Source organism: Podarcis pityusensis (genome assembly GCF_964106645.2).
Source record: "Podarcis pityusensis genome assembly, chromosome: 16".
NCBI lineage: Eukaryota > Metazoa > Chordata > Lepidosauria > Squamata > Lacertidae > Podarcis > Podarcis pityusensis.
In genome coordinates, this window is record NC_138041.1 from 10054522 (window position 1) to 10066950 (window position 12429).

Genomic DNA, 12429 nt, shown 5'->3' on the forward strand with positions numbered 1-12429 from the left:
AGTTTCTGAGTTGATCCCTGAATGTCCTGTTTTTCCTTATTTTCATCTGAGAAAAATTGGAGGGTATAGAGTTATGCCACTCATGAGCGAAGGAGATAAGTAACGCTACAACCTTTAGAAGACATCTGAAGGCAGCCCTGTATTATTATTTTTTAATGTTTTGATATTATTTTTATATGTTGGAAGCCGTCCAGAGTGGCTGGGGCAACCCAGTCAGGTTGGCGTGGTATAAATAATAAAACTATTATGTATTATTATGGAACAGGACGTCCCTATTTTCATTGGAGAAATGTTGGAGGGAATGGAATGGCAAGCTCTCTCTCAGCTTCCGCTGAGTTGATAAATTAACTAATGGTTGTTTCCTGCCAGCAAACAGGTGAGTATTGTAACCTTAGATCAGGTGACGAAGGTGTGGGATTCCAAAACGGCCATCTTGAAAGGTTGGTTGGTGGCTTCAGTGTTTCTCTGAACCCGACAGAGAACAAAAGGATGCAAATGGATCTCCAAAAGCTGCATAGCCTTAGGCCGATGAGGGCTGGAATGCAGGCTTTGGGGGAAGAGACACAGTTTGGACTTTTTTTAAATTATCTTTTGTTTCTAAGAAGATGCTGAGCCTGTGCTGGACATTGCCCAAGATCTAATGGATATTTTGGGTGTATCATTTCCTGGGTTTTTTTTGTTCCATTTTTGATGAGTTCTGCAAGTAAACTCTGAATAATATTTTTATGGGTCTGGACAATGCTTTCTTTCCAAAACGAGCCAGTTCTTATGCATCCAAACACTTCATGCTGCACAATATTAATATCAGCAATAGCGAGTGTGTACAGAAACTAGCCTCCTATACTGAGGTAAAATTCACACTCCTTGTTCCCCTCCAGCCCCACCTACCCCTGGCAGGTGGCCCCTGAAAGGTAGCTCAGAAGAGAATGTGGCCCTCAGTCTGAAAACAGCTCCCCATCACTGCCAAATATTGACAGACCTGTATATTTCTAAATAATCACCATTTTTAAAAAAGAACCCCCCCCCCAATAATCGTCCGGTGACATTTTTTTCAAAGGAAAGCAACCCCAGCTAAGTAGGACACACCTAAAAATTCTAACTTCTTGGGGTGAACACAGCACCCAAGCCCACCGAAAGGTCGTCCTACAGTTAATGAGAGTTTGCACTGAAGAGCCCTCCATGGTTTTGAACAGCGTCTGCAAATAATTCACATTTTGCCAGATTCAAATGAGTAGAATCGGTTCCCTACCCCACCCCATCAGCCCTCCATCCCCTCCTGACTTCTTTATGCTTTCAGTTTCATCTCCAGTCTTCATTGGACATCCGACAATTTGATTTTCAGGACTCCGTGACAACCTGGGTAGCCACCGTTTTCCATCCGACTTGGCTCCTGCGCTTTTAAATTAGCAGACAGGCAAAAGGAGCTTTTCCCCCAATACAAGGCATGCAGCAACAGGAGAAAAGGCTTCACTTGGTGAATTGCAGGTGTCAAGCAATTGCTAATTACACCAGAGTCCAGTCTGGGAGGTGAGAAGTTATAAGACCTCATGCAGATTCAACCTAGAAAGTGATAAGGAACGGCTGTGAAATGTGTGGGTTCAATGTACTGTATAATGGGAAGACATGTCAACAACAATCGCATAATGTTCTACTAAAGACAAAGCATTGCCTAATTCCTACATCAGCGTAGCGCAACCAAATCAAATGTTGTCTGAGAGAGATCTTAGCTGTGTGTAGGTGTTTTTTAAGGAAGTCCTCTTACAAAAACCAGCAGCTACAGATTAGATAGATATGGCTTTATTTGGTTTATCTCAGATAAGTATTTGTGCAACTCAAACTGACAGTGGTGAGCGTCTCCCAGGGCGCTAGCTTTCCCAACTCCACTTGGCTCCTTTGCTTCTTAGCAGCCACGGTTGGAAATTTGGCAACACCTGCATCGCCACATTTCGCAGGCCAAATTCCGCCTGTTTGACACATGCGACTGCTAAAGGGAACATAGGCATCATTGCAAGGAGGGGAGAGTCAGCAGCACTCCTTGCCAACCGAGCTCTCCACCCCACCCTCGCCCCCTGCCATGTACTCCCCTCAGCTCTGCAAAAAGGAGAGAAAAGGGAGCCCTGTCATCTTACAGATGTGCGCACCTGTGTTGCAAAAGAGCGAGGTAAGAGTGGGAGGACACACGATAGAGGAAGGCGTGGAACCAAACCGGTTGGGGGCTGTGTGTGGCATTGGTGTACATGCAGACTTCCTCCTTCAACAGGAAATAGGGTTGCTGGGTCTTGCAGAGTTTGACCTGAGGTTGCCAGGGGCTAAAAAGCCTCCCTTCTCAGAGTCTTCAAGTGAAGAAGGCCAGAGCAGGTGCCAGGGGGGGGGCAGGACAATCTAAAGGTAAAGGGACCCCTGACCATTAGGTCCAGTCGTGGCCAACTCTGGGGTTGCGGCGCTCATCTCGCTTTATTGCCCGAGGGAGCCGGCGTACAGCTTCCGGGTCATGTGGCCAGCATGACTAAGCTGCTTCTGGCGAACCAGAGCAGCGCACGGAAACGCTGTTTACCTTCCCGCTGGAGAGGTACCTAGTTATCTACTTGCACTTTGATGTGTTTTCAAACTGCTAGGTCGGCAGGAGCAGGGACCGAGCAACGGGAGCTCACCCCGTGGCGGGGATTCGAACCGCCAACCTTCTGATCGGCAAGCCCTAGGCTCTGTGATTTAACCCACAGCGCCACCCGTGTCCCTTGTTAACAATGTAGATAGCATTTATTTGTCTGCTCAACTCTTCCTATTGATTGTGACAGTAGACGATTAATCCGAATTATTAACGGGAGGTGAGGAGTAAAATAGATCAGTATGAGAAGGGGTCAGGGTCAAGTGAGGGAAGTGGGGAAAGTTGCTGCTTGACTTGAGAACATTTTGTTCTTCGCTCTGACTCCTCTTGCGCAGAGGCAGCAGGTGTAACTTGACTCCCACACCTCTGCCGCCTGAGATGTGCCATTTTTTGCCCAGGGCTGGCGCCAGCACTCAGCACCTGAGGGCAGCCGCTGAGGCCCCCGCATGTCCACAGGGTTGACCGCAGTTGCCAGAAACCCTGTGGTGGTTTGATAGCTGCCTGCCGCCCGCTGAAACAAAATTCCCACAGTGCCCCACGACAGGGTCATTGGAGGGGCATTCTGGGAAAAATACACTCATGACACGAGACTGGGGTAGGCTGGGGCTCGCCTCAGATCTGGAGCCAGACCTGCTCTGCTCCACCCCACACTGTGCGGTGCTAAGCCCCATCTTGCCCCACCAGTGGCCAGGCCTCACCCTTTAAGCTCCTAGGCTCGGCACCTTCTGCCTCATTGGATGGCTTTAAAAGGTTAGGGAAGGAGGAGGTGGCTATCAACAGAACCTCCAGGCTTAGAGGCAGTCTATTTTTGCAGGGCAGAAGTGAGGCAGCAGAGGGACGGCTCTTGCCCTCATGCCCTGCTTTCTGGGAGTCCCAAAGGCATCTCTGTTTGGGGCCACTGTGAGAAAGAGGCAGCTTTGGGGCAGATGAGCCAGCTTTGGTCTTTACGAGTCTTGGGAGACCCGGCAACCCTAGTGGGAAGCTCTCTTTCTCTCCAAAGTGATTCCAGAGAATTCATCTGGCCCTGTCCCAGCACCTGGGTAGAGAGAGGAAGCAACCAACCAAACAGTCAATCAAAGGCACAGCTAAAAGTGAGGTATCAGTAGTAGGCAAAGGGTTTGATGTTACACATACGCTAGGGCAGCTGAGCTCCTGGGCATGGTGTGTGTGCACAGGGGGCTGTGGGAGGGGGAGCAGCAGCTGGAGGTGAGAAGTCCAGGTAGGGTACCTCTCAGGTGGCCATGCAGGGAAATCCCTGGTGATGTCAATTAAATGTGCATAGAAGAGCTGGGATCATTCCCACCCCACCCCTCTTCTCGTGCCAAGGAAACCTTTGCCAGGTCAAGCGGGATTCCTGGGCACGCATCTCTTCAGACAGGACAGTGGCTGCCCCGCACATCCCCCCGGCACACAACGCCGTGAAGCATCAGGATGTGGGGAAGCGAGCCATTGCCCTGTGCAAGGCATCCGCCTCTGCCGCTGCATGCCGCAGCTGGCTGGCAGGCAGTCAACATTTCCTTGGATACATACAAGCCAGTTTGCGGGAGCCAAGAGTGCTGCCGGCCGCAGCGTTTGCCAGCGTTCCCCATCGTACAAGCCCTCAGGAGTCACTGGAGAGTGAGTGCTCCTTCCCACGCCTCACAACCTGGAGGAGGTTGCAGAGCGAATGAGAACGAAGTTTCTCATGAGCCCATCAATCAACCCCCGGTCATTGCACCATCTCCGCAGGGCGGAACTCCTGCATTCCTTCCTTCTGTCTTCCTGACTGAGGTGGGAGGGTGGGTGGTTTTTTGCTTGTTTCTTGCTACAGGAGCCCCAATCCATTTCCTCCAGAAATCTAGCCCCGGGCTTCCTGATCTGAGGCCCGAGTCATGAAGCAGCCACAATCGTTGGCATCGGGAAGACGCACGTTGAACGCCCTCTTACAGGTTACTCTCTCGGACGAGTCCACTAAGGCTGTGGGGGCGCCTTCGCTCCAGCCGGCGGCCAGAGAGCAAGCGCCGCAATGACGAGGTAGAGCTCAGGTCCCCGCAGCTCTGAAGGTGAATCCCTTCCGGAGAGCTCCGCTCCAGCCTCTGCCTGGGCACCTGAGAGAAAAACAAAATGACAGCCTGTAAAGGAAGATGAAGCCAGAGCTGCAATTTTCTTCCCTGCCCTCGAACCCTGTTAGGTTTGGCCGTGCAGCTTGAGAAATCGTACTAAAAAAAAAAAAAAAAAAACTGTATAAAATGTATATTTGTATTTTTTCTAATTTGTACTCTATAACATTAATATATATATATTTTTTAAAGAGAAATCATACTAAAAGGAGAGCAGCTCTGAGCAGCAGAGAGATTGGCAAGCGGCGCTTTCAAAACAGGAATCATGGCTTCTAGCAGCTACATGTATTGCAATATTTTAATATTTTTTGGGAAGCCACCCAGAGTGGCTGGGGAAGCCCGGCCAGATGGGCGGGGTATAAATAATAAATTATTATTATTATTATTATTATTATTATTATTATTATTATTATTAAAGAGCCAGACTTGTTTCAGAGAGGTTCGCCACAGAAGTTCAGCTCTTTTTTTAGGCGGGCGAGGCAGAAAAGTAAAAAATTGTCTTAGGGGCCCATGGAGAGAGCTGCTCACATCCCCACAGGCTGTTTGACATATTTCTCCAGAGATGCTTCTTTTTTTCCATCCTCCTGCTCCAAAAATGCAGACCTAGCAGCTGTTGCACAAGAGGTTATACTGGTGTTTGCTCGCCTCCCCACCCTCCACAAGCCTGAAGCTAAGCCGGCTGCATTGCATTTTCAGATACTGCGTTGTTAACAGGAGGGAGGGATTCAGTTCAGTCTGCATTCAAAGGCGAACCTAGCAAATACCTTCTGAAGCAATACATGAAGCCGTCCCTCCAAATTCACAGTTCTCCGAATTTTGCAACGCAGTTCTCCAGCTAATTAATGGGTACAGAGATACCTACGTCACAGTCGTTTTCTTGTTCGTTGCTATGCTATGTGTCTTTGTACTGTAAACCACCCTTGGATGAAGGGCAGTATAGAAATTTAATAAAATAAATACAGATATTAGTGAAAATAACGTAGAAAATAGACACGCACACACCCACACACATATATAGCTTTTTTCTACATTTTCACTAATAATGCTTTTGCAAAGCAATTTTAATATATGTGTGTGTTGTTTGCTGTGCCCACCCCACTCTGCAAAATAATAATAATAATAATAATAATAATAATAATTAATAATAATAATAATAATAATAATAATAATTTATTATTTATTATTTATACCCTGTCCATCTGGCTTGGTTTCCCCAGCCACTCGGGGCGGCTCCCAACAGAATATTAAAACACGATAAAACATCAAACATTAAAAACTTCCCTAAACAGGGCTCCCTTCAGGCATCTTCTAAAAGTCTGGTAGTTGTTTATTTCCTTAACATCTGATGGGAGGGCGTTCCACGGGGCGGGTGCCACTACCGAGAAGGCCCTCTGCCTAGTTCCCTGTAACCTCACTTCTCGCAGTGAGGGAACCGCCAGAAGGCCCTCGGCGCTGGACCTCAGTGTCCAGGCTGGACGATGGGGGTGGAGACGCTCCTTCAGGTATACCTCACCAAGGTGCCACTTGCTGGCTCAACATCTCAGCTCACACTAAGCCATGAGTAGGCAAACTAAGGCCTGAGGGCTGGATCAGGCCCAATCGCCTTCTACGGTAAATCCGGCCCGCAGACGGTCCGGGAATCAGCATGTTTTTACATGAGTAGAATGTGCTTTTATTTAAAATGCATCTCTGGGTTATTTGTGGGACATAGGAATTCGTTCATTCCCCTCCAAAAAATATAGTCCAGCCCCCACAAGGTCTGAGGGTCAGTGGACCGGCCCCCTGCTGAAAAAGTTTGCTGACCCCTGGCTTAAACCATGCAATGCAATTGCTGTGCCTTTAACCCTTGCCTTGCCTATGTTTTGCTCAGGTCTATGAGTTGGGCCGAAACAACAAGTTCTTCATCTGGTAGCAAGGGTCAAGAAAGGAGCCATCTTAGCCAAGATGGCACGACTCTGGGAAGCCTGTTGCATCTGTGGCCAATGCTTTTTCAGCTTTGTCTATTCCTGCTTTGCTGTTGTTAAGGGATAAAAAGAGCAATGCGTGTTTTAGGCCACCTCCACAACATGGCTGTGCACACGTTATTTATTTCCCTCCAAAGAATCCTGGGAACTGTAGTTTGCTCAGGGTACTGGGCATTGCACGCCAGTGTGGAGCGAACTACGGTTCCCATGATGCTTTGTGGGTGGGGAAATGTGCTTTAAATGTACAGCATGTGGCCAGCCTCTCGGGATTTTGTGGAAGGGGTTAAAGCACTTACCAGATATTTAGGTTTGCGCAACTAAAGAGGATGGGCTTATTCTGTCACCGACCGCAAAAAATCCATTTGCAAAAACAACACCAGACATTTACGGCAACATTCCGATTAAGGATGGCGAAACGAGCTGAAGCGTGTTTAACAGGAAGACATGAAAGATTAACAAGGAGGCATGTGAACACGGTGCAATGTTTGTTCTTGTATAACTCCCCTGCAATCCAGTCTGAAGGAACGCTCAGCAAAGACAGGGCATTGTCTCCACAATTTGCGCCAAGAGATCAGGGAGTATTGATGAGGGTAGTATACTTGGGCTTACTCTCAGGGAAAAGTCAGAAGGGGTGTTCAGTTTCTGAAGCAGGCTCCCACATACCCGGGATTTAATCAAGGAAGAATTCATTGTGAAACCTAAACAGGAGCCGGTTCAGTTCCTTTGTCGCCTTCTTTCAAGAGCTATTCCCTAAGGCTCGGGCAATTAGGATGTTTAACCCTAATTAGTCAGCACCATTAATTTGCCTCCTTAAATACCTGAAATGGCCCACATCATATGGGGGTTTCCCAGCCTTTCAAAACTTGGGGGGGGGGGTTATATTTTTGCCTTTGACATCCTAATCATAGAGTCCTTCCTGCTGGGTTCTTTCCTGTTTCCATCCACTGTGGGTGGATTTTAATTTATTACATTTGTTATTTGAGGGGGGGAAGATTTTTTTTGGGGGGGGATAGCACACAGGCAGCTTACAAGTAGCTCCAGAGGCTAAGTTTGGTCAGAATCAAGTATACTTTTCCAGAGTTAATGCTAAATACATTACTTCTGGTAAATTAGCCGCTAGAGGGCCATGGCAATTTGTGCCCCGGGCTTATTTAGACTAGTCTACCAATGTAGTATCGGGACGCAGGTGGCGCTGTGGGTTAAACCACAGAGACTAGGACTTGCTGATTAGAAGGTCGGCGGTTTGAATCCCCGCGACGGGGTGAGCTCCCATTGCTCAGTCCCTGCTCCTGCCAACCTAGCAGTTCGAAAGCACATCAAAGTGCAAGTAGATAAATAGGTACCGCTCCGGCGGGAAGGTAAACGCTGTTTCCGTGCGCTGCTCTGGTTCGCCAGAAGCGGTTTAGTCATGCTGGTCACATGTCCCGGAAGCTGTACGCTGGCTCCCTCGGCCAATAAAGCGAGATGAGCCCCGCAACCCCAGAGTCGGCCATGACTGGACCTAATGGTCTGGGGTCCCTTTACCTTTTACCCATGTAGTATCTGAAACCAAAGCGGCACATGGGTTGCTAGATGTTAATTCCCCCCCCCCCCGCCCAGCTCTCCTACCCCACTATTAGAGGGAAAGGGCTTTCTTAAAACAAAACAAAAGAATTCTTGTTCAAATGAAGAGAATAAAAAGGAACAGAAAATTGTAGAACTGGGAGGGACCACAAGGGTCATCTAGTCCAACCCCTTGCAACACAGGAATCTTTTTGCCCAGCATGGGACTCAAACCCACAACCCTGAGATTAAAGTCTCGTGCTCTCCGAACTCGGGGAGTTTTTAATGTCTGATGTCTTGCTGTGTTTCTTATACACTGAGACACTGAGATCCAGCGCCGAGGGCCTTCTGGCGGTTCCCTCATTGCGACAAGTGAAGTTACAGGGAACCAGACAGAGGGCCTTCTCGGTAGTGGCACCCGCCCTGGGGAACACCTTACCTTCAGATGTGAAGGAAATAAGCAGCTATCCTATCTTTAAAAGACATCTGAAGGCAGTCCTGTTCAGGGAAGTTTTTAATATTTAACTCTGTACTGTTTTTAACACTTGATTGGGAGCTGCCCAGAGTGGCTGGGGAAACTCAGCCAGATGGGCGGGGTATAAATAATAAATTATTATTATTATTATACAGTGGTACCTTGGTTTAAGGACAGCTTAGTTTATGAACAACTTGGATTAAGAACGCTGCAAACCCGGAAGTCGGTGTTGTAGTTTGTGAACTTTGCCTTGGAAGCAGAACATGTTCTGCTTCCTGTTGAGTGTGTTCCATTTGTAAATTGAGTGCCCCGCTGCTATGGGAAAGCACACCTTGGTTTAAGAACACTTTGGTTTAAGAACGGACTTCCAGAACGGATTAAGTTCATAAACCAAGGTACCACTGTATTCTATTGGGAGCTGACCAGATTGGTTGGTGCAACTCAGTCAGAAGGGTGGGATATAAGTAATAAATTAATTATCATCATCTTCACTTACTTGCCTTCCGTCCCACCAGCCACCGTGACTGCTGAGCTGATAAGAACTCCATTTCAAGCGAAACAAAAAATAAACAGCATAGGAAATTCCACTACCTGGTGAAAACTTGTTTTGCCCTCCGTACCTGCTTGCGCCCCGGAGTGCTGCTTCGCCCTGCCATTTCTGCTCCCGCCAGAGCCAGGTTGCGCTTGGACCTGTGCAGGAAACGGGCCACGAGCCCACGCGTCCCACGACACACCTTCAGGTCCCCCAGGGAGCGCGTGCCAGTCTTGGACAGGTGCTGCAGCGGCGCTTTCCGTGGCACCTCCAGCTTGGCCTTCCCTGCCAAGCGAGCCCGCAGGGGCAGCTCGCAGAGTGACGGGTGTAAAAGGCAAGCTTCCGAGCAGGGCCCTGGGAAGGGAGGGAGGAAGGAGGGAGGCAAGGTATTAATGGCAGGTAATAAGAGCCTCCGGGACGCGGGTGGCGCTGTGGGTTAAACCACAGAGCCTAGGACTTGCCGATCAGAAGGTCGGCGGTTCGAATCCCCGCGACGGGGTGAGCTCTGTTGCTCGGTCCCTGCTCCTGCCAACCTCGCAGTTCAAAAGCACGTCAAAGTGCAAGTAGATAAATAGGTACCGCTCCGGCAGGAAGGTAAACGGAGTTTCCGTGCGCTGCTCTGGTTTGCCAGAAGCGGCTTAGTCCTGCTGGCCACATGACCTGGAAGCTGTATGCCGGCTCCCTCGGCCAATAAAGCGAGATGAGCGCCGCAACCCCAGAGTTGGTCACGACTGGACCTAATGGTCAGGGGTCCCTTTACCCTTTACCTTTAATAAGAGCCTCCATCTTCAGAGGCACTGTACCTCTGAACATCACAATTGATGGTGGGGTACAGGGCATAGGGGTATCAGAGGATGTGTGATTTCTGCAGGATGCTATGGGACACAGTGGCGGAGCTTTATGCTCCGGCACCGGGGGGGGCGGAGAGCAGGTGGGGGCAGGGCTGGCACATGTCCTGGGGGCGGGGTGTGCCGCCCATAGGGTCATGGCACGCATCCTGGTGGCGTGGCACCCAGCACGGGCAGGGGGGCAGCCACGATGGCACCCCACTGGGATTGTGCTGGCACCCCACTGGGATTGTAATGGGACACGAAACAACTGGAAAATAAGCAATACGTCCGCCCTGAAACTTCTTCATGCAAAAACAATATTGGAAGTGGGATTGTGTACAGGCACCTCCCCATTTACGAGGGGTTTATATTCAGGGTCCCTGCACGCATAAGTGGAACGCATGAAAGCGGGGAACACCGTGGCTCGTGAGAAGATCCTCCCCAGAGCCCGAGTCTTTGGGGAGGGTCTCCTTACGAGCCACAAGGGCCCTCCAGAGTGCTCCCCACTTCCGGGTTCCACTTCTAGGTTCCTGGCTCCGTTACACACAAGTAGATCACTCACACATGAGGAGTCGTCTGTATAACCTTCCTGACACCATAATGAGCACAAATAGCTATGGAGAGACAATAAGGAGGAGGTCTGGAAGGACCCTGAGTCACAGGAGCAGGAAATACTTCTTAAACGTACAGTGTTTATAATAGCCACCTCGATTTCAAGGCGCTAGATACCTGTCTCATTTCAGCTGTTAATTGATTACAGAGGGCTGAAGCTGCAACACTAAAAGTCCAGTTTCTAGTGCAGGCTAAAGACACTGCTGGGGCAGGTGGTTACTCTCAGCGGTGCCCCTTCTGAAGATCACAGTTGCCATGTAAGGATGAGCATGTTCACAATGTTTTAGGCTGCACTGTAGTAAGAATGAGTACAGCGTTCAGACTTACTACACTTTCGTAAGAAGAATGATGCCAAAAACTGTTAGTAATAATACTCAAGGCAATTTGTCATTAATCATCTGCTTTGTGTCTTAAAATAAAACGATGTAACTAGAGACAAGACATCCTGTGAGGGCAATTAACCTCTTGAACTCCTGACATGTTTTATCTGTGCGGAGGAACAGGTGGGTGGGAACTGTCTGGATTCCAAGGTGGCAGTCCTCATGATTCAAGCAGTCGCTGACCTCAACCTGTATCCGCTGGCTCATTATTTGCCAGGTTCAAAGATGGCAACCTCACTCAGCTTCAGCAGCCAGCACCTTCAGCTGGATCTGCCTGATCACAAACAGCCAGGTCCAAAGATGGCTACCAAAGCAAGCTACTTCCCTCACCTGTATCTGCTGAGGAGTTGGGCCCATCCTCCTCCGACGCCTTGGCGCAGAATACCTCCTGGAAGTCCGCTTCTGGTGGGGAGTGAGGAAATGAAAGGCGGGAAAGAAATGGTTTTAAATGGGGGCATTTCGGTAGCTCAGAAGCAGAGAACACCTTTTGCATTCAGGAGATCCCAGATGAAATCCCCAGCATCTTGAGGTACATACCATGCAAGTGTCCCGTGGGGGGGAAAACCGGGAAATCCCATTTTTCTGAGTGCGAACATGGTGGCCACTTTGACTGCTGTGATCTTGCGTGATTTCGCACTGAGATCTCACCCCCAAAATGCTGGGGGGGGGCGCAATAATACATAGCACATGTTCTTGTGAGAAAGCACGGCCTTGAAAACAGCACGTATGGGATATTTAAGATGCAGACAAACCAACAATTTGTGTTTTGCTAGATAGGTACATAAAGGGAGCTGAACTCACAGAGTTTTCCTGTAAGCCTGCTAGAGCGAATTTGGTGAGATACAATCCTACTGTGCCCTGACATTGGCGGGGGGGGGGGCATAGCTGTATATTCTCCTACCTGCCTGGGCACGTCCTCTCCCTCTTTACATCTCTTTCCGCTGTGCCAGCAACATGACGACATCTGCCATATTTGAGCTCCAAGCTCAGACTACGTTTTAAGCCAGACTTAAGTACAGTGGTACCTCGGGTTAAGTACTTAATTCGTTCTGGAGGTCCATTCTTAACCTGAAACTGTTCTTAACCTGAAGCACCACTTTAGCTAATGGGGCCTCCTGCTCCTGCCACACTGCTGGAGCACGATTTCTGTTCTCATCCTGAAGCAAAGTTCTTAACCTGAGGTAATATTTCTGGTTAGCGGAGTCTGTAACCTGAAGCGTAAGTAACCCAAGGTACCACTGTATGCCTTGGTAGCTGAATTACCAATTGAAGCCTGCCTGAGCAAAGCTGCTGTACCGGTTACTCTTCAACAAGTATTCCGAGAAAGTAAATGTTAATTTTACCTTTTACGAGACTGTGTGCTTGTCATTTTAAGGGGGGGAAATGCCAG

The 12429-nt window shown here is 48.9% G+C and overlaps 1 protein-coding gene across 4 annotated transcripts in view; it reads right to left on the reverse strand.

Annotated features, from left to right (window-relative positions):
- Window positions 1-1781: 1781 nt before the first annotated feature.
- ENTREP3 (endosomal transmembrane epsin interactor 3) overlaps window positions 1782-12429 on the reverse strand; it is a 35290-nt gene continuing 24642 nt past the window's right edge. For all 4 annotated transcript variants that reach the window (XM_080984616.1, XM_080984615.1, XM_080984614.1 and 1 more), the window contains exons 11-13: window positions 11370-11441; window positions 9306-9571; window positions 1782-4692 (exon numbers count right to left, since the gene is read on the reverse strand). In XM_080984616.1, the coding sequence (XP_080840742.1) occupies window positions 4528-4692; window positions 9306-9571; window positions 11370-11441 (503 nt within the window). In that variant the 3' untranslated portion in view covers window positions 1782-4527. The remainder of the gene's footprint in view (window positions 4693-9305; window positions 9572-11369; window positions 11442-12429) is intronic.